This window comes from Nyctereutes procyonoides, unplaced genomic scaffold (genome assembly GCF_905146905.1).
Source record: "Nyctereutes procyonoides isolate TBG_1078 unplaced genomic scaffold, NYPRO_anot_genome, whole genome shotgun sequence".
NCBI classification, from domain to species: domain Eukaryota; kingdom Metazoa; phylum Chordata; class Mammalia; order Carnivora; family Canidae; genus Nyctereutes; species Nyctereutes procyonoides.
This window is the reverse complement of record NW_026575133.1, coordinates 2,178,135-2,201,042: the sequence shown is the minus strand read 5'-3', so window position 1 is coordinate 2,201,042 and position 22,908 is coordinate 2,178,135. Positions and strand designations below refer to the sequence as shown.

The following is a 22,908-nucleotide window of genomic DNA, read 5'->3' as shown; positions in this document are numbered from 1 at the left end:
GTGATTATATAACTATGGGTAAAAAAAATAACAAAGGAAGTGATTTCTTTTCCACACGCACATGTGCACACTCACCCCCACTTGTCCATACAGAGACAAGCATAGCGACAAGCAAACCACGCACTATATGCACATGATATGAGTGAGGGCTCTCAGAATTATGGCATTGACTGAGGTATTTTCTTAGATTTGATTTTCCTCTCCTACTTGTTCCCTCACTTCAAACTTGGCTTGCCAGGATGGCCAATGAACGGCTAACAGGTAAGAGGGCTACAGGGAGAGCTGGAGGAGTGGAGGGAGAAATCTCTTTCTGAATAGGAGGCCTCAATACCCAGCAACTGCACACATCTCTGTGAAGAGTTTGTTCATTCTCTTCTTTGACTTAGCCAATATTTCTTGAGTACCTGTTTTGTGCCCGGCACCAGATTCTCACAGAGCACTAACATCTGCAAACTTCGTGGGGAAATTGTGCATACAAACAAATTGCTTGGCAGGTACCTCTGAAGAGGGCTGCCTGGCTAAGCATGGAGGAGGAGGTGGTGTCTGAATTAGGTCTTAAAAGATGAGGAGAAGTCAGTCAGGTGGCAATTTGAGGAAAGCCAATCCAAGCAGAAGCGTCTGACTGAGCAAGTCACAGAGGTGTGAAACAGCTCCATGTGTGCAAAGGCAAGCCATTTGGGGTTGCTGGGGTGGAAAGGTGAGGAACAGCAGACAAGGCCACAGAGACAGGCTGGTATCAGATCACCAAAGGCCTTTGCATCATGCCCAGAAGCCTGAACTTCTGAATATGGGGAGCCACCGAAGGTGTTAGAGCAGGAGAGGCAAAAGCAGCTCTCATTATCTACCTCCGGAATCCTCCTGTCATGGTGACGAAGGCATCCGGCAGAAATGCCCTGACGGCCTCTTTAACCAGCACTCCAACTGCTTCTGCTTCTGCCCTGGTCACACAACTGACGAGGTCTTCATAATAGAGGAAACCTAGGGGCCATTGAACAGGTCAACGGAGAGAGTGACACGTGAAATGACTAGCCCTCTGTGGGAAGGGATTCTGCGCCCAGATAGAGCAAGCATGACACAGGTATCACCAAACTGTTTTCCCAGAGGCAAGTGTATTCTCTATTCTCTTGGCTGTAAATTTTTCATGGTAATGATAACTCTTTACTTTCTGACTTGTAAGAAAGTGTCTTACCATTTCCTGCCTAAGAAAGAGACTATCCCTCCAGAAAGCAAGCTGTTCGAATATGAGTTCTTATTGAAGAATCAGGCTTCTTGGATGAATACCTACCATTTACTTTGACATGGATGGACCTGGAGGGTATTATGCTGAGTGAAATAAGTCAATCAGAGAAAGACAATTATTATATGATTTCACTCATATGTAGAATATAAGAAGTAGTGAAAGGGACTATAAGGAAAAAGAGGGAAACTGAATGGGGAAAAATTAGAGAGGAAGACAAACTATGAGAGACTCTGGGAAACAAAGGGTTGCAGAAGGGGAGGTGGGTGGGGGGAATGGGGTAACTGGGTGATGGGCACTGAGGAGGGTACATGATGAGATGAGCACTGGGTGTTATACTATATGTTGGCAAATTGAATTTAAATAAAATATTTTTAAAAATTAAATCATATGAAACTTACAATTAAATTTTATATTAAAACCAATGGTAATAAACACTCAAAGAATAACCCACCTTCTTGATCAATAAACTGTGCCCTGTAATATTTTAAAGATAATGCATAAAGATTTAGGATGGGAAGATTCAGAGTTGGAAAGTGGTGGATGAAAGTTCAGATACAGTTGTTATAATGACTTGGTTATTCCCAAAGACTCATGGAGGAAGCCTCCTCCAAAAATTAAAAAGAGAAGTACTATGTGATCCCGAAATCCTGCTTCTGGGAATGTATCTGAAGGAAATGAAAACACTATGTCAAAGAGATACACGCACCGTCATGTTCACAATAGCCAAGACATGGGAACAACCTAAATGTCCAAAAGCAGATGGATTAAGAAGTTGTGGTGTGTGTGTGTGTGTGTGTGTGTGTGTGTGTATGAATATTATTCACCCACTAAAATGAGGAAAGCCTGCCATTTGCAGCAACATGGATGGGCCTTGGGGGCATAATGTTAGGTGAAATAAGTCAAGAGAAAGACAAATACCGTATGACCTCACTTATGTGTGAAATCTAAAAACAAAAACTCATAGAAGAAAAATCAGAGGAGTAAAAAAAGTGTGTGGTTATCAGAGGCGAGGGAGGGTGGAGGGGGAATTAGAGGAAGGTGATCAAAAGAAGTACCAACTCCCAGTTAGAAGATAAGTAAGTCCCAGGGATGTAATGTACCTTGGGATGGCTATAGTCAACACTGCTGAATGTGGTCTGCTCTTTCGCATCACAATTATATTGTATTTCTATTGCAAGTTAAAAGTAAATATTTAGAACACTTATAATTTTTTGACCCTTTATTTGCATTTCTTCATTAAAAAACGTTTACCAGAGCCCTCCATAAATGGAAGCACTCAAGCCATCACCTTCAATCTGTGGGAGGTCCTGCAAGGCTTCAGCTGCCTCAACATAGTCTTCTCTTCTTAGGCTGGCGGGTCCTGAACAGGTAGATCAACCCTCTGTCTAGATTTGCATACTTTCCCTTCTATTTCCTGGTGTATTGCTGTTTCTAAAGCAGATCTGCATTTGTGCCAGCAGTGACTCTGGTTTGTTCAAATATTTTTTACTCCTCAATCCTCATGCCCATTTTCTGCCCAGCACTACTTAGCCTCTCACCCCAAGAGAGATAGCCAGGACCAAACATCTAGAGCCAAGTCAGTAAGAACCAGATCAGCAGCAAAACCCAGTGTGACATCTGGATCCAGAAGTGACAGCAGCCACCATGCAGAGCGTCTTTCCCCTATGCCAGGCACAGTGCTAAGGACTTTGCTTGCATTAGCTGATTTATTTCTCATGAACTAGCAATGTTGCCCCTCCCCCTCCCTCGTCCTTTATAGATGAGGTAGCTTAGGCTCAAAGACTTAAACAAGCTTGCTCAAGATCATGCAACCACAGTGTACTGGAGTCAGGATTTGAACCAGGTCTGTCTGATTCCAAATGCTTGTGCTTTTAACCATAGTATATAAAAAAAGAGAACAAGTGACCCAGCTTGCCCAGACCGGATTTGAAGTTCAGCAGGCTCAGAGCTCTACCACAACCTGGCCAGCCCCTGGCAACAGCAAGAGATCTGTAGGAGAGACAACTTACCTGCTTTCTGCATTGGTGTGAATTTCAGGCTTTTGTCCGACTTTATTTTGCTCAAAGTTCTGAAACCCATCCGGAACCATTTCTCAGATGTCTTCAGTCCCACTCCAAACACAGAGGTAAAGAGCTGAAACAGAGGGAAAGGCATGCTTTTACTCTAAAATGACCATTATGACAATGAAGTCACACTTTTTAAGGTCAAGGGATTAGGAAAAAGCGTAAGGAAATTTCTGACCCAGTTCCTCCTGAATGTGGCAAGTGGGCTGGGGAGTGATGGTAAACTTTTGACAGAGCTTTTTGTTTCAGGAGGGGCCTCTCCTGACATGTGGTATTACAAAATGGAAAGAAAGTGAAGAGGTGGGCTCTGGCATCTGCAGAGGCTTCTGTGGATTCTGATGGTTGGCGGCCTGTGCTGTCCATGTGTGACATCAGCTTTCCCTGTTGGGCACTCCTCCTACCCAGAGTCCCTTACATGCGCTCATGCTCTGCATATTTTAAGAGGGATGCTCATGTAGGTTGTGTGAATTCTCTACCATCACTCAGCTGATACATGGCAGAGCCCAAACTCAAATCGAGGCTGTCCGTACTCCAAACCTAGGCTCCTGCCCACAGCCCCTTTTTAGGCCTGTGTATCACTCCGGAACCAAAGGGATGGGCAGGAATCCCTGCCAGCTGCAACTCCAAGGTGGGGGAACATTGGGAGGTAACAAGCCCTGCTTCAAAGTAGAGCAGGATGCAGAGGAGAGCTTCCAACACAGGTTTGCTCTTTAAGAACAGCCTTCTTTTTTCCCATGGTCCTAGTGTCCCCATGATATTTGCACCCATGTGTGACAGATCCTAGAAAATAAGGTAATTTGTACCTCATCATAGCATAGTAATGAACTCATGCACCCTTTTTTATTTTGGCATCTGCTTCCTTGACCACTATTTTGGACTGACTGTGCCTGCCTCCATTCATATGTTGAGGCCCTAAACCCCATGGCAATGGTATTTGGAGATGAGGTCTTTGGGAGGTAATTAGTTTTAGATGAGGTCTTGATGGTAGGGCCCTCATGATGGGATTAGTGCCTTAACAAGAAGAGGCCCCACGGAACTTCCTCTCTCTGTGTGTGCCATGTGAGGGCACGTTGAGAAGGTGGCCATTTGCAAGCCAGGAAGAGAGCCCCAACCAGAACCTGACCATACTAGCACCCTGGTCTCAGGCTTCCAGGCTCCAGAACTATAAGAAAATAAATATTTGTTGTTTAATCCACCCAGTTTGTGGCATTTTGTTACAGCAGCCTGAGCTGATATGACCACTTAGAATTAGTACTAGGAGTAACTGAAAAACCATTTTCAATAAATAACATGTAAATTACTTACTTTGAAGGACTGATACCGTTCATCATTTAACACAGCTTTAACTTCAGAACTTTCTCCATCTTCAATAATTTCCTGCATGGAGAGTTAAAAAATATTTTATGCTAGTGACATTAAACAATCACAGTCTAGAGCTATCAAATTCCCAGACCAAGTAGCTTGATTGTTCAGGAAATGTACACCTGTTGCCTGCAGACTGTTTCCCTAGCCAATCTGGACAAAACAAAACATTTCCTATAATCTTAGAAATCCCAGCTTTTTCTGAGTACCCCTTTATAGTCCTCAGGGACAAAGGCACAGAATGACCAGGGTCTAACTCCACAGAACATCAAACCAAAACATTCACTGGCAATAGTATGTCTAAATATTTGTGATAGTTTTCTTTTTGATGGATACAAGTTGGCTGAGACAAAGGGACTTCTCATCTGACTCAATCTGAGCAGGTTAATTTTGGGACCACTGAAAAAGCCAATTCAAGTTCAAGCTCTTACGACGTCTAGCTCTAAATAGAGTTGAGATTATTTTCCTTGACTACTTTACTTTGCACTTAACTATACTTGAAACTTACTCTTGGATGAACAGTTCACTTTGCTGGGGAATCCTTAAACATTATTACATAAATAAATACCTATTCCTGACTTTTTCCTTGGAACACACAGGTAGAGATACAGAATCAGTTTCACTGCCTGGTCACTCCCACCACCATTCTGGAGGGCAACGTTCCCTAAGAGGAACTGAGGTCCTTCACATAGTCTGTGTTTGAAGTCAGACCACCCCATTGCTGTTGAGCTTTTAGGTCACTTGAGCCTTTACTGTGATTAATAATATGGGAGAGTTCTGTTTCCACTAGATTGCCCCACATAGCCCCAGCTGTGATAATGGATTGATGGATTCTGTGATAATGGGTATGTATTCTATCATCTATCTATCTATCTATCTATCTATCTATCTATCTATCTATTTATCCCACATCTACATAGTTTACAGGAAAATCAACTGCATATACTTCCCCCTCCTCTCTACCTATTAGGAAGTAGGACAAATCAACATTTCACCCTTACCTCTATGATACACTTCACTTGGTCCCCCAGACAGGGAATTCCTTCTGTGTCCTTCATACTGATGATTGTGAATGGCAGAGATTTAAGTACAGAAGCTGCTCTCATAAATGTCAGAGAGAAGACTTCATTTTCTCTAAATTCATAGTTTTCAGCCAGTACCTCAAAGGCGTCCTGAAGAATGAAACCAGTTAAGCAAAACATGGTCTGTTCCCAACCCCTTAGCTAGCAGTCACCTGCAAACGCCTCTTGCTCTTGAGTGTTGAAATACCTCCTGAAGGTGGGATTGGGGTCTCCCGTACCTTTGCTTGTTATGAGAGAAGTTGAATTGAAAAGACAGGTCACAGAGCACTTTGTAAGGAAACTTTGAGTTCGCTGCCGTTAGGTATTCGGGAACGATTTCACCAAAGCCTGATCTCATGCTCACTGCGTCGAACTAGTCATTACTCAGCAAGCCTTACCCTACCAGGCCCTCTTTCCTTGCAGACTTACCCTACCCTCTTTCCTTGCAGACTTACCCTACCAGGCTGTGGCCAGGATTCTGCCTTGATCACTGGGCACTTTCATTTCTAGCTTGTATGTAAAACAGGTCTTGCTGAATGAAACGAGTGTGATCATAATGACACAGACCCAAAGCAGGCACTTTAAGGTAGGGTGCATTTGCATTTCAGTCGGCTCCCTGCATGGAGCCTGCTTCTCCTCCTGCCTCTCTCTCGTTCTTTCTCTCTCAATCTCTCTCTGTTTCTCATGAATAAATAAATAAAATCTTTTTTAAAAAAGAAAGGAACTATCTTGCCTAAGCTGGTTAAGATCAGAAAGGTGAGAATCCAGAATCTACTGTTTCTCAATCACTTGGTTACCCAGCAAAGGCTGTTTATGCATTATTGTTTCTTTATAATTAGCTCTTATTATGTTTTGGACTAATTACAGTATTTGGTTTACCCAAATACTTGCCTTTGACAACTGTTGTGCCCCAAAGTGTGAACTCTCAATAAATAGTAATTTACCATTTCTAAAGAATATACATATATTTCCAAATGTATTTGTCCATTTTTATGACAGAAGTAGATCTTGACAGAAAGAAGAACCAAAGATCAGGCAAGGAGGGTGAGTGAGTGTGAGGAAAACATTCCTAGATTATTCAGGAAATTTCATAATTGAATTTGTAGACCCATGGAAAGAAGCTGCAAGCCCTTCATTTGTTCTGGGTAGTATTGTAAAACCCCTTACCGTGAAGACGTTGTTATAGTTGTTTAAAGTGGTTCTCCTCTGACATGCATATTGAGAGATCTTTTTTACAGCAACTGGCAGAGTCTTCTGGAGTTCTGGGTTGGGGCTAGCTGTATAGTCTCTTCTCATCTAAACAAATGCATAAGCATCCATTTTTAATAACAATTGATAGTAATAATAATAATAGATATTACAAGGAAAAAATGGCAGCAGTTTGATGGCAATTGTCTCTGGAAAGAGGATAAAATTATAGGAGAGTCAAAGTTTATGTTGTATGTGTCTCTAATATTAGGATTTGCTACAGTTAACATAATATTTTTGCAACAAGAAAAATAAACATGAAGTAGAATGATCAATTAAGTACCATTTTCCTTTTCCATGAACTTATGTGATCATGGTCTGAATCTTCCTGATGGTTCTAGCATTAATGGTGAAGGACTTGGAATTAAGAGTTTAAATTTCTTTATTTTTTCTTTACGAATGATCACGGTAAGAAAAAAAAATAGGAACCTTCCACTTTTTGGGCTACCAGAACATCAAGGCTTCCATATTTTGAGATATTTGTCTATAGTCTTGTTCATAAAGCTAGCTACCATTTATTAGGTGCCATAGACCAGGCTCTGTGGTGAGCGCTTTACACATGTTACTCTAATTCTCATAACCATCTTGCCAGGTAGGTCCTATTGCTATCTTATATTGTAGAGGAGGAAATGGAAGTTCAGAAAAGCTAAGTGACTTGCCTGAAGTCACACAGGGAGTAAGCAGAAAACCTGGGATCCCAATTCAGGTCTGTTAATTCTATAGCCCATGTTTCTAATCATCAAGTAAAGGGCAAAGAAAATCACAATCAAAAAAAGAAAAAAAAAAGAAAAAGAAAATCACAATCATAACACTTACAAGCTGGTGTTTCCCTGTCATCTCCACTGGTTTTCCTGCTCCCATGGATTCTATCAGCCAGGAGATATCAAGGAGTTCTAGCTGTGAGCTGGCTTTTATATTTTGTACCTGCAGCCACTCCAGGACATCTGAACCAGAGTTGTTTTCTGCCACAATGTGCGTGATGGAATCACTGCAGAATTCAAGACAACATTACCAGCTGAGGGGAATTTCAAATGAGAAGTGCTCTTCTTTCCTTGAGATGTTCAGAACATTCTGTCTCATGAAGAAAAATGCATACCAGACCTGACCATAGGCACAGAGAACTTAGGCCTCCATGGAAGTGAATTCTATATTAATTAATATAGCCACAGTGGTCTATGTTACATGTAAAACACAAGAAAAATTAAAAAAAAAAACATTAACAAGATTGTAGTGTCATTGGAAAACCAAAGTACAGAGAAGATAGAAGATGAAATTGTTCTTAAAGTAGCACTGAGCACTCTACATGTGGCTTTGGTGTATCATTTCATTTTATTTGTAGAGAGCTTTAGTCCAGTGCCTTTCACAAACTGTCTGGTTCTGACCCACAGTTAGAAATACATTTTATATCATGACCTAAAATAGAAAGAGATACATGTAGATATGCATCTAACGTTCCATTACATTGATTTCACAACCCATTAATAGATGGTGACCAGCTTTGGGGAAATATTGCTTTACATGTTTTTCAAAGCAGTCTAGTGATGGAGGATAGGTGGAGAGTCTAATAACCACTGAGCCCATACCTGTTTTAGCACTATCCAGGTACCTTCCATCCATCATCTCATTTAATACTCCCAAAGCTCCTCAAGTAAGTGTTATTTTATTCACACTTCAAAAATAGGGAAACTGAACAACAGAGTTTAAGTGACACTCTGAAGTTCACACAGCTAGTAAATATTTATCCTTTTTGATCCTCTCTTTCTGGGTCAAGTATGTTATTTCTGTTTTTTAATAAGTCTTCACAGTCAGCATCATATCATTGGAACCAATATTTTTTTTAAGATTTTAATTTATTTATCCATGAGAGACACAGAGATAGGCAGAGACACAGGCATAGGGAGAAGCAGGCTCCACGCAGGGAGCTCGACCTGGGACTCGATCCCAGGACTCCAGGATCACGCCCTGGGCTGAAGGCAGGCGCCAAACTGCTGAGGCACCCGGGCTGCCTGGAACCAATATTTTTAAGGCTTTTTCAGTTCAAATAATCTATGAATCTGGGAGGTAGTAAGATGCATATTTAGGCATCCAAGAGAAAAATAGAATTCTTGCCTCTTTTCTACGTCTTTTCCATGACTTCTTTCTCCTCCCTATTTTAATTGATTCTTGGATTAGTTAGGTATTTTATGGTTCACTGTTATATTCATAGCCCTAGGTTCCTTCTGGTGGTGGTAGAGGTCGTTGTGGTGGCAGTGGTGGTGGGGTGGTAGTAGTGGTAGGAAGTTAGGTAGGAAGGTACCAAAGAAGAAAAGGGAAGTTTCTGGATATTAGTATCTTATGTGAAGTAGATGGTTAATGATATGTTATGATAAGACATGAGGCATTGACAAGATCTGAAAGTGGTGTGCAGAGAAGAAAGAGAGCTGGTGTGAGCTGGAAGAGGCAGGATGACTTTGTTGAAGGAGGGATTTTTGCCCAGTCTTGATGGATGGGGAAGAATAAGGACCTGGAAAGCAGAACTTTGGGCCCTCCTGGAAGAAAAGTTTCAGGAGCCAGAAGGAAAGTAGGAGAATGGTCTGGACCAGAGTGAAGAGTTTATGTTGGGAGGTAATTATAGATGTAGCTGAGTCGGTTGGGGCAACCATGTTATAGAAGGTCTTAGAAGCCTGGTTGAGGAGGTTGGATCTTATTTTCTGGGGTTGTGGAGCCAGTGAAGGCTTTTGTGAGCAGAATATGCATAGCATCACCGTGTTGTTTAAAAAAACTAATCTGGTCCACACAATGATTTGGAGGGAAGAGTGATGGACAGGGAGGATTGGGAGCTACTTAGTAGAATGAAACTGTGACTACATGTGAGATAATTCTAACCCGGTCTGGCTCCTGTAGCACCGGGAAGGAAGGCAAAGGAGACATAGGAAGAGCCTCTGGCATTAGTTCACCTATATAAGCAGAAGCAGAGAACAAATATTAATTTCCCATATTTATCACAGTAAAGTAAGAGAAGTTTTGGTAGAAATAGGGATTTATCTCTTTGGGGTGGGGAATGAAATTTCAGGTATGCTGCATTTGAATGGTGGCTGGCTGATGTGAAAATGTCCGGTTGATGGTTAGGATCTGAGGCTGGCGCTGGAAGAGAGTGGGACTGGAGACCAGAGCTGAGGCATCTGGGTGTCAAGATGTGCAGTGGGCCAAGCAAAAGTACCGTGTGGTGAAACCACATCTGACAAGAGTCGCAGGAAGACAACTAACTGTGTCTCCAGTCTAGGTCCACATCATTCCAAAAGTTATTTATAATAAGCTTCTGGAAAGCTTCTTTATGTGAAGACTTTAAGAAGACAACAAAAGGATTAATAGAACTACATAGGAAGTGTTATTCCATCTAGATTTCTGCCCTTTGGAGGAAAGCTTTATTATAATATTATTATTAATTAAATATGACATTATTTGTTATTATAATTATCATTAAGGGGAGAAGGGTGTGCTTAGGAGGAGCTCTGGGGCTCAACTTCCAAAGTCAAGCCCCTCACCATCTGCTCTCCTGCCATCCTCACCCCCACTATGGCTTCTCCTGGGACAGAATGGCAATGTCTGAGCTCATACTATTGGATGAGAACCACAGGCATTTTTCATAGAGTTCATATTAGCACATTTGCAAGTAAACAGGCTGCCCATCCTATGGAAGAAGACTCTGATTCAAACTTCCAACCCCTGCTCATTAAGCAATTAGCAAACAAAACTACAATAATAGAGCACACACACAAAATCAGACAGGACCTCTTCAGCCATCAACACAAGGCTACTCAGAGTTCAGTACTACTTGTCACTGCTTCCCACAAGGTTAGCACAGAAATCAAAAGTCAGCATTTAGAAACTTTAATTGTAATTTGGCACCATCACAGCAGCTTCTTGTTTGTTGTTTTTTTGATAAAAGCATTGATCTGTAATGAATTTTTTGAAAACTTGTCCTTCACCACAAATAATTTAAGAAAACATTGTCTAGAGAATAATCTCTGCTCTAGCCCAATCTCCATTCCCTGTCTTCTCACATTGCCTGGGTTCAGCTGATGGGCTCCTCCTGGCCACCCGGGTCTGGATGACAACGTGCTTCTTGCATCAGGCTTGTCATACCCCCTTTGCAGACCATTAATGTCTCTGTTCATTTGCTCACTTTCAGTTCTGAACCCTTAGCAGCAGCTGCTAAGGAGAGCTGCTGCCTCCCGTGTGTTCTGCTGACAATTTCTTAGTGCTGTGTTGTGGCAACTCTTTGTCTATTTGCTGCTAGAGTAATTTTCTCTCTGCTCTGAGGACACCAATATTGGAAATATTAATAATATTGGAATATTACTATGTGCCACCTATGGTAGGCACATTTCATGCATTCTCTCATTTAACTGTAACTAATGCTATGAGATAGGGGTTATCACCCTTATCATTATAAAAATGAGAAAAGAGACCTTGGAGACATCACAAATTCACCCAACTGATAATTGGTAGAGCAGAGATTCAATCTTCATTCTATTTTATTCCAAAGCCTGTGTGCTGGGCTAACCTGAGCTACCCCTCTGTGGCTTTGTGTTTATTCCATGGCTGTGGAGAGTGCTGCTCTTTTTTGTAGGAGAAACAACATCTGGAAGGGTATTATCATAATAAAAAAAAAAAAACTCTGATTCCCTTCAAAGGGCAGAAACAGAGATATGGTAACACTTCCTGTTAGCCACACTGTCCCTGCCGCTGCCGCATAGAATTTGTGTTTGGTATCTTATGTCCAATAGCATGTAGACCTCAATAAGACTGCAAGACATGTAGACTGTCCCCCCAAATCTGAAAGAACAGTTGCTATAGCTACACACCAAGATGCAGAAGCCACAGGGAGACCTTCAGGCTCTCTGAGATCTAAATTTTACCTAAACCTTACAGAGAGGCAAATGTGTTGAGGGGGAGCCCTGGGGCTCATCTTTGCAATTCAGGCCTCTCACCATCCACTCTCACCCCTGCTCCACCACCACTACCTCTTCATGGGGGATGTCTCTGGACACCGCCCTGCCTCTAACAGAGATAGCCCGAATGCCTGGGGACGTGATGGGGGCTGCTGTATAAGGATCCACAAACAATATAACAAACAGGCATACTCAAAAGAAAAGACCAGAGAAGAAGACTCCAGAATACTTCAGACTGTTAGAAAAAATACACACACACACAAACACACACACAGACACACGTATATTCTTACTCAGTCCTCTCAAGTCTTACGAGGTGGGCAATATGATTTCAGAAAAGAAAACTAAGGCTTGTGGAGGTTCCGTGAAGCCAGGACAAAGCCAGCTGTGTATGACTCAAGCAATCTCTTTAACGTTCTACTAAACTGTGGTTAGACCTCGGAGGGAGGTGGTGTTTAAGTTTTTTTCTATATTTTCCCATTTTCTGTCATGAACTATCACCACTTTCTACCGTGGAAGAAAAATGCACATGAATGTCATTTTCAAAATCAAAACCTGGGGCTGGGGCTGAGGTGGTATCTGTCTTGGCACCAGTCCCAGGTTTGGGCTTTCTTCTTGTACTAAAAGGCAACAGAAGCACCAGGCAGCAGCCCCAGACCTCTTCCAAAGACACCAAGGTGCTGCTGAAATGGCTGTTCCAGAAATATCAGTGAGTTCAGTTCTTTAAGTGCATCTAGTTTCTTAGCTAGGGCCAATTACTGATGCCTTGGACTAGGTTTGGGAGGGCTGTAACCAATTATAACAATTCTGAACTAGGATTTGTCCCTCAACTTCTCACAGGGAAAAAGATGCAAGGTCTTCTCCTCCAACAAGTGTTCAACTGAAATGTGCTTGGCTTGCTTCTTGGTGTCCCTGAGGGCAGGAACCATATTATTATCCACCTGGTTATCATCTGGGGGATAATTATGCCTGATGCCCAAAACATGGCCAGATTCATAGCAACAGGGCATAGATAGATCTTTGTGGGATGATTATATGAATTAATTAATCAATAGCTCTAAAGGAACTAAATTCTAGTGTCTACCAGAGACACCCAAGAAGCCTGGACCCAATTAGCAGAGATTCAGATCCAGTAAATCTTACCTAGAGTCCAGGAATATGCTCCCTTGGTAATTCTAATGTAGCCAGTTCTAGCTATTCATCGGTGCATAATCAACTCTCTCAAAATGTAATGGCTTAAAAAAGCAACAACTTTATTATATCTCACAATTTTGTGGATCAAGAATTCAGGCAGCTGTTGGGCATGGTGACAATGGAGGTGTGATGCTCCATAGGGCTCGGCATGTCTGGCACTTTGGTGAGTATGGCAGTGGGGCTGGGTTCAGACGTATCTATCAACCTAGGCAACTTCACGTGGCCTCTCTCAGAAAGGACTCAAACTTCCTTCATGAGGGTGTGAGATCCAGGGAGCAGTAGAAGTCTCAGGGACCTCTGTGACCCAGCATCAAAAGTCACTGTCACTCTATTGGTTGAAAGAGTCACAAGCTCTCCCAGATGCAAGGCCAATAGTCCTTGCCTCTCCTTGAGAGTGACCATATTTCAAAACCACTCGACAGCCCAAGAATTATACTTTGAGAAATGCTGCTGGAGAGAAAAATCTCTCTTTAACTTCCCCCACACTGGACGTTGCGTTCAATGACAGCCACGTTTCCAATGTGGTACTTAATTCTCCGTAGGTACATGAGATCATTTTAGCAGGTACACAACTGGGCATGAAAAATACGTATCTTTTTATAACTACATTTTATTTTATATCTATATCTTCTTTATATCTACATTTTATATTTACATTTTAAAATTAGGCATATCAGACCCATGGTTTTTATGGGTATCACGGTTTTTATATTACTCCTTAGGACAAGGCTAAATTATCTGTAATAATTCATCTTAGAGACAATTGAAGGAAACACATTAAGTCTATAATAACGCATGTGGAAAAAATATTATAACAATCATGAATGCGGCACTCAGATGTTCAGAAAGCCCTGAGTTATAGAATTAACTCACAAAGTTTGGTTCTTATTTTTTTTCTGATACTTGTATTCTCACTATAGCTGTTTTTCTTTTCCCAGTTGGTCCTGCCTAATAGTGTACTTAGAAAAATTCTTCATGAAGCAAGAGGCGCCACCCTTCTTTGCCTGGAGACAGACTGACCCCCCAATCTGATTTCCCCAGCCTTCCCAGATGGTCACCTGTTTATATCTTTGTCTTTAAAATTGTTTTCTTTTTGCAGAGAGGTCATTCCCAATTCTTCCCATCTAATGTAGGACTTATCTTGCAAACAATGATTTTAAATAGTAATTTACAGTTAAACTGAGCTGTTTGAAAACCCTCCTGCCAATTTCTCTTAGCAACTGATCTGTTTCAGAATCCCTGACATAAAAAAATCAAAGCAGTTTTATTTGGTTTTATCTCACTTTTACTAGCACCAGTAGATAGGTTTCTATTTCCAGCTCTGATATACTTAAGACTGAGAGGGTCTTGCTTTGATTTTTTTTTTTTTTTTGCTCCCACTTTATTTTTTTATTTTATTTTTTAAAAGATTTTATTTATTTATTCACGGGAGACAGAGAGAAGAGAGAGAGAGAGGGAGAGGGAGAGAGAGGCACAGGCATAGGCAGAGGGAGAAGCAGGCTCCACGCAGGGAGCCTGATGTGGGACTCGATCCTGGGACTCGATCCTGGGACTCAATCCCGGGACTCAATCCTGGGACTCGATCCTGGGACTCCAGGATCACGCCCCTGGCTGAAGGCAGGTGCTAAACTGCTGAGCCACCCAGGGATCCCCTGCTCCCACTTTATATGAGATTATGAACAGTAACTTAAAGTCCACAGATTCTGAAACATGACTTAATGTGGACCAGAGAGGGACTAGAGCTTACAATGCATGTTCTTGAATTTAAAAAGTCTTCATTATTTTGCTGATTACAAAAGTATTCCTGGGGCATCATAGAAATAAATTAATTACAACAGTTGGGGTGCCTGGGTGGCTCAGGCAGTTAAGCATCTACCTTTGCCTCAGGTGGTGATCCTGGTGATCCTACCCTGTGATCCTGGGATCAAGCTCCTCAGCAGGCTCCCCACTCAGCAGGGAGTCTGCTTCTCCCTCCCTCTGCTTTTGCTCTCTCTCTTTCTCTCAAAATAAATAAATAAAATCTTTTTAAAAATTAATGTTGGTAGACACAAGTTCCTTTGGTTGGTTTTATATTCACCAGATGAATCATTCTTTGAGCACATATTTCCTGAAGCTACTATGTATAAGAAAAATGTCAACAGTCTGAGCGGGTTGTCTACAGGATGGCCCCCTGATGCCCTTGACTTTGTGGAACCAGAGATGAGTAGTTGGAGGAGGTTAGAAGTAAATCCAAGTGGCTGAGCTGGGGCCAGCCCTATGCCATAGATTAATTACATCCACGTATTGGAGAGGAAGTTCTGTCCTCTGGCAGGGTTTCTGGAGGTCATAGGTCTTAGATGCAGAAAGGGGCAGGGAGAAAGGATTTAAGGTTGTGGTACATCTTGCTTTCATCAGACAGTATGTTTCAAAGGTACCCTTGTGGAAGAATTAAGGGAGTCTGAGCAGGACAAATGTATCATCCGGTGGGTTTCTACTGTTCCAGCAGTAGATATGACTGGTTCTAGCCACAGCTCTTTCTTCTCCGACTTCAGCAGTTTAGGTCAAGACATAATGAGCTTCACTATTGTGTTCACGGAGGAATGTTGATGACAGAGTTTTAAAATAGCTCAAAGAACTAGAACTAGGGATGAAATAAGAACATGACAAGTACTAGAGATTCTCATCCTTCTCTGGCTTGTCCCAGATAATTTGAAGATTTCAAAGTTCTCTAAAATTTAGAATGTTGGCCATGGAATAAAATTCGGTATCTTTTTCATGAATGTGCAAAATGCCTCAAATGACTTGACATCTCCTCTAATTTCTATTTTATTTTATTTTAAAAAAGATTTCATTTATTTATTCATGAGAGACACACAGAGAGAGGCAGAAACATAGGCAGAGGGAGAAGCAGGCTCCATGCAGGGACCCCGATGTCACGCCCTGGGCCGAAGGCAGATGCTCAACCTCTGAGCCACCCAGGCGTCTCCCCTGAATTTTATTTTAAGACCCAGCTTTCTATCAGACATTGAATAGCATGTCAATGTCCGATTAATATAACATATAACATAATATAAATATAACATGAAAGTGAAACCCATTCCAAATATAAGGATACAGTGCACATATGCTGGGGTAAGAAATAACTCCAGAATAGTTCAATGGATTTAGGTACATCATTTCTAAGCTATGGGTTCAGATACAGGTAAAGTAAGAGATTTTTCCTCAACTGTAATCCTCTACCTCAAGGTGTAGAAACTATGGAGATTGCTGCCTATATCCAGAGTGTGTGAATATATATATATAGTTATATATATAGTTTATATATAGTTTATAGTTTAAATAGTTATATATATATAGTTTATATATAGTTATATATATAGTTTATAGTTTAAATATATAAAATATAATATATATATATATTTAAATTATATATACATATTTTAAGCTCCTCTTGCTTTGGTTTTTATATACCAGAAAGGGAAGGTATAGTCTTCACTATTAAGAAGTATCTTTTCTTTTAGAAATCAACTTTCTTTATTTTTATTTAAAATATATACTTTATTGTAAAAAAATTTGGAAAACACAGAATAAAAGCAACCATATCCCTTCCTATTAACCCCTTCCTCACAAAATAACCACTTGCAACATTTCGATGGGTTTCCTTCCTGTCTTTGTTCTGTTTGTTTTTATCATTTGACCTAGTTCATATAATGGAGACAGAATCGTCCCATTTGGGTTTTTCTATAATGGTCAGTGGATCCAGCTTATTAACAAGAAAACAGTCACACTTTACATCCTTATATCAGTTTTTAATTTACCAGAGCACATTGACATCCATCATTACATTTGGTGATTAGCTCAGATAGAACAAACTATTTTTCAGGAAACTAAGGTCAGAGAGTGGGGAGGATGTCTTGTCCTACACTACATGGCTGGGAAGGGTCAGAGCCAGAATTGGAGGTCTCTAAATTTCTTACCTAGAGATTTCCCCCTACAACAATTTCTATTGCCCTTTCCAATTAAAGGCTACGTATCTATGCGCAGAAATTCCGTTTGAGAGCTAGGACTTCTACTTCCTGTGGTTTATTTTTGTGCTATAGAACACATTTGTATTTAATGTGTCTTCTGGGCTGCCAGCCTGGGAGCTTTGCCACCATCATACACAGAGCAGCAGTTTGCTTGCCATGCACCAGTTTCCTCCAGAGCCTGACCAGCTGGGCTTGGTCTTTGGCAGCAGGCATCGGACGCTCGGAACTTCCTCTCTGGCTCTTGCCAAAAGAAGAAACTTGCCTCCCGTGTCTCTCCATGTACCTGCCTCAGCCCCCATGTCTGTATTCGTAGCTGTGCCTGTAACTAGGCAGTCCTTGCTGGAAGTGTGGACGTTTCAACCACGAGCTTTCTATGTAAGTGGTACTTTGACCATCTGGCTGTTGCTTTCCTGCCTTGCCCTTGTCAAATTTCTTTATCACAAAAAGCAGTTCCATATTTGCTGAAGCTTTTCATTTCTTCTTTTTTAATTTCCTTTTTAAAAAATTTCTGGGTTTTGGCCTCTTACCTGTGTCATCTTTTCTTCACCTAATTCCAACATACTATGTCAGTCGTAAGATTAGGTAGATTTAGCAGATAGATTAAATCTATAATTCCATGGAAGGGATGTGGAGATTTGGGGCCTAACATCCCAAATGAGATAGGGGGTTAAAACATAAGCAAGAGGCAGAGAGAGAGATAAAGGAGAACACACAAAAATCACATGGGAGAGAGACCACGGGAGATTCAGGAATTTCTGAATAGGGCATTTTAGTAAAAAAAATAAAATGTTTCTGTGACATTGACTCTTCAAATGAATTATGAGTATTTTGAAAATTATAATATCTTATTATTGACTTCTTACATGTGTTTCTCTAGCAATTTGAAGTTGGCATTTCTTCAACAGGAAATGCTTATCCAATTTATTTTTTAATATTTTAACATATTAAATATACAATATTTAGTATTAAATATTTAAATATTTAAAAGTATTTTCAAATACAAATTTATTTTCATATATAATTCTCACAATTTTTCCTGAGAAAGTTGTGGTCAATCTATTTCTTGGACAATTAATGCCAGCCACTTGCATTGATTATCCTTTATCCACTGCAAGCCCCTAGCCATTCCATTTGGAATTACTTATGTCAAGGTTTTAATACCATTTATTTCTGGATTTTGTGTTGTCTTCTCTTCCAGCCATTGGAGACCAATGAACAGCTGATAGAAAAACAGTTAGAAAAACAACAAGTCTAATTGCTGGGATGAGTGGGGTTGTGAGTGAATGAGTCTGGGTGGCCTAAGAGGTGGCTTCAGTTGTCTTTTTGTCTGGCAAACTTTTGTCTGACTGTATCAGTCTCAGCAGCATGTCTACCAGCCCTGGACAGAGCTGTCCTTGAATCTAACCAGCATTCCTCTGTAAACCCCACTGGGACCAATCTTTGGAAAAGCATTATCAAGGCCACTTTTGAGTGCCGATGGAGAGCCAGCTACAGTCACTCCTCCTAGCCCACCACAGACACTGGTCACCTCAGCACAGCCAGGTATTTCGCTTAATTGCCAAGGAATCAAACCATTCTTTCTGCCTCAGGGTAGCTGACATCTTTTGATTGAACTCAGTGGGGTTTGTTCAATTTAGTCAGGAATAAAATTGAGTGCTATCAGCATTAAATTTTCCAATTAAGTTTCTGTTATGATCCCTGGATACCACATCTCATAATGGTGAGAGGCAAAAACAAAAACAAAAAAACACCAATCCACAACTGAAATAACCTTATATTTTGGTGCCAACTAGTTTCAATATAATTGTACCACTCACTCATTTTATTTCCCCAAACTAGTTGGCTCGAATGTGTTCTTTGATTTCAAACCTACTTTCCCAGTGGGAACATCACCTCTTCTGTATGTGGAAGAAAACATAGGTTCCTTGGGTTCCAAAGAAGCTGTTCACAAAAGCCCTGCTTATTCACAAAGTGAAATCAGTGATGTCCTACCTGAGCTCATTATCAACCCTGAATCCTTTCCTTCGTGCCAGCTCCATGAGGAAGGCTCTGCGGGTGGTTCCCATTTTCTTCTCCAAAATATAGAGGACCAAATCCTGAAACTTGATGTTATGAGGTGGAGAAAGCATTGGGGCACCCATTTGCCTGGGCCTCTTCTTCCGAGGGCTTGAGTGGGCCATTTGCAAAGGATCCATGGGAAGAGACTTCTGATGCTTCTATCTGTGCCATCAAGTGGTGTCTCCAGAAATGAGGGAGAGCCTGCCCTTCTTCACGAAGAGTTCTGATGTCATCTTACTAGTAGATTCTCCTACCAGGGCAAGGTTTCCTGGGCTCTGCCATGGTGACAGCTTCCTGCTGAAGAGCAATGGAGAATATTTATCTCTGTTCAGCTTATTTGTTCAATGTGGAAATCATAATGGAAACAGTAAATTAACTTTGCTTTCCTGTGCATATTCTTACCAGATCCTCAAAATAACCTTGTGAGGAAGGTAGGGAAGCACCATTACTCCCATGTTAGCATCTATCTATCCATTCATTATTCATTCATTCATTCATTCATTCATTCATTCATTCATTCATTATTAAGACCCCTCTTGTCTTTATTTTTGATTCCTTTTTTGTTTTAAAGATTTTATTTATTTACTCATCAGAGACACACAGAGAGAGAGGCAGAGACACACGCAGAAGCAGAGGCAGAGAAGCAGGCGCCATGCAGAGGCAGAGACAGAGAAGCAGGCGCCATGCAGGGAGCCCGACATGGGACTCGATCTCGAGTCTCCAGGATCACACCCTGGACCAAAGTCAGCGCTAAACCGCGGAGCCACCCGGGCTGCCCTGATTCCTTTTTAACATTCCAACTTGCTTGCATTCTCTTCCTTTCAGTCAATCATTATAATACATTGGATTTCTGTAGTTTCCATGGGTGTTATACATTGTGTGTTGTTTTAATTTTACATAAATGGCATTGTTACATTTCTCATTTTGCTGATCACTTTTTCACTCAAAACTATGTTTTCCGACCTCCCCATATTGCTCTATGTTCTAATTGTTCCACAGTAGTTCATGATGGACATTTTAGCTATGTTGGTACATTTTGTAAGTGAGGAAACCAAGGCTCAGGCAATTTACTCAAGATCACAGAGTAAGAGGCAGAACCAGGTCTTAAATTCAGGTTTCCAGACTCCAAATGTTATATAGCTCAGTTTTTTAGTGGACTAAGGTTGCCTAGACAAAAGTCTATCACGTAACTCTAAAATTGATATTTTGAGATGGAATGGGATGATATTTAGATAAGAGTTACTGCCATAAAAAGATATTTTCACAACTTATGTTCAAAATAAAACTAGTGTCTCTCATCAGTGTACTTTATAGATCTCATTTCTTGAGCATCTACTATGTGGTCAAGGCAAGCACCTACAAGCCTTAGCTGATTAAGTCCTCATAATGCCACTATCTGGTAGTTACCAGCATCCTTGCTGAGGTAAACACCTTATGCAAGGTCACAGAGCTAGTAAGTGGTTATAGGTAGGAAATGATCGAGTTAGGACTTGAACTCAGATCTGTCTGCTTTAAAAACCTGTACTCTTACTACGAGAAGCCTTCTTCTGTGCATGTCTTCTCTAATAAAAATCAAAGTTCTGCTCCCTTATTGGCTATATTATTTGAGACTCTTGCTACCTCCAAAGGCACATGAGCTCCTCACCACAACACTAGGGAAGAGTGACATGACAGTTGCCTTCAGGCACTTGCAAAATTGTATTGTCCAAGAGAGCAAGATCAGAAATTTTAGGTGGAACTTATAGAGTAATAGATTTTAACTCTTTGCAAATAAGAACTTTTTATTAACTAGAGCTATCTAAAAACACAGGGCGACTGCATGGTACAGTGGGATATTACAGGTTATACGAAGTGTTCAAATGGAATCCAAACAGCTGTTCACTGAGATGTTACAGAGGGACTCAAACATCTGGTAAGCATCTTTATTTTATTTTATTTTTATTTTTTTATTTTTATTTATTTATGATAGTCACAGAGAGAGAGAGGCAGAGACACAGGCAGAGGGAGAAGCAGGCTCCATGCACCGGAAGCCCGATATGGGATCCGATCCCAGGTCTCCAGGATCGCGCTCTGGGTCAAAGGTAGGCGCCAAACCGCTGCGCCACCCAGGGATCCCTGGTAAGCATCTTTAATGCAATTCCAGTATTCTGTGATTGTTTGATAAGACAAAAATCTGGTGCCTCGAACCCATTCTGGACCTCACCATCAGGTGTTTGGTTACTGAAGTACTGAGTGCTCCGTGTGAGAACACAGTCTTAACTACTGAGTGCCCCACAGCATGGGGAAGCAAAAGACTCTTGCAAGAGACTGGGGTTGTTGTGCTTATCCCTCTGTGCAAGGCCAGAGGAAGAACAGGTGTGTCACCTACATGGCAAAGGGGTTGGGAACCAGCACAGAGACACGGCTGAGAGCTTGGCATTGACAGCTGGCTGCTGGCAAAAATCCCCACTCCACGTTTTTGAGCTGTGACCTTAAGCACGGTGCTTTCTTCCCAAAGCCTCAGATCTCCCTCTCTGTAAACCGAGGACTGAGATAACCCTTACAACCTGCTGAGCAGAGTGATTGGCACAGAGGACACACTTCAAATAAATATCAGTTGGTAGTAATTTGGTGTTTTGCGTTTAAAGGAGAGCCAGTTTTATCTGAAATCAGATCTTTATGTTTCATAAAACTACTAAATCATCAAAAGATGATGTTAATGTTACCCAATGTTACCGATGGGAACATGTTACCAACACAATGTTAATCACTGTCTTACTTAATCTGCTTTGAATCACTGGTATTGAGAAGATTATCAACACAAATTTAAAATGCGATGATGGTTGTCCGATCATCAGGCTGTTGTCTCTCGGCCCCCAATCTACCTTTCTGTGATGGGATCTATGAGGTTGGGGCTGGGATGGATGGTGCAATCGCCATTTCTCCTTGACAGCTGACTCCATGCTAGACTCTACCAGTAGGGGGCACTAGAGGGGCACTGCAAAGCTGGACAGAGGGGAAGGTCTCCATCCTTTGGGTTGGCTTGCTGATATACTGAGGGTCTTCTTAGTAATGGTTTTTCACTCTGGCTGCAGCAGCTGGTTCCATTCCGCAGCATTTAAAAAAAGATTTTATTTATTTATTTTGAGAGAGAGAGAATACATGAGCAGGGGGAGGTGTAGTGGGAGAGGGAGAAACAGACTCCTCACTGGGCAGGGAGCCTGACACGGGGCTCCATTCCACAACCCATGAGATCATGACCTGAGCTGAAATCCAGGCCGATACTTAACCCATTGAGTGACTCAGATTTTTTTTTTCTTTTCCCACAACCCGATGTAGCTTCATCATGCCCTTCAGAGATACCAACGCCAGTCAGGAACATGTCCGTTTCAGGGGTCTGAGTCTGACTCTGAGCTACAGGCAGTGCCCCCTCCTCAGAGATCTGTGTTCCAGCTCCACGGAGACTGCCTGCTCCACGTGTGCAGGCTCAGCAATCCCAGCTGGGTCCCTTTGTCCCCACAGCCCTAGGGGTGAGCCATGCTTCCTACAGTTACTCTTTCTGAGTTATCTCGGTCTTCTTCTGCTTTTCAGTCCTCCAATACCTGATGAACCAATCTCTGATAGAAAATTCTTCCTGTTGAAATACCTTGTGTGTTTTCCTTTTTCTTTAAGTGGGCCCTGACTGGTACACTGTCCAATTAAAGCAAGGCATAGGAAATGAGAACCCACCTACACTTCAGCAGCATACTTTTTTCTAAAAGG

General features: G+C 41.4%; 1 protein-coding gene across 2 annotated transcripts in view; it reads right to left on the bottom strand.

The window, feature by feature from the left end:
- DNTT (DNA nucleotidylexotransferase) overlaps positions 1-19,304 on the bottom strand; it is a 28,852-nt gene extending 9,548 nt beyond the window's left edge. For both annotated transcript variants that reach the window (XM_055300428.1, XM_055300429.1), the window contains exons 1-7: positions 19,102-19,304; positions 7,785-7,962; positions 6,894-7,022; positions 5,667-5,837; positions 4,609-4,680; positions 3,250-3,373; positions 846-978 (exon numbers count right to left, since the gene is read on the bottom strand). In XM_055300428.1, coding sequence (XP_055156403.1) covers positions 846-978; positions 3,250-3,373; positions 4,609-4,680; positions 5,667-5,837; positions 6,894-7,022; positions 7,785-7,962; positions 19,102-19,304 — 1,010 coding nt within the window. The remainder of the gene's footprint in view (positions 1-845; positions 979-3,249; positions 3,374-4,608; positions 4,681-5,666; positions 5,838-6,893; positions 7,023-7,784; positions 7,963-19,101) is intronic.
- Between the last annotated feature and the right edge of the window lie 3,604 nt (positions 19,305-22,908).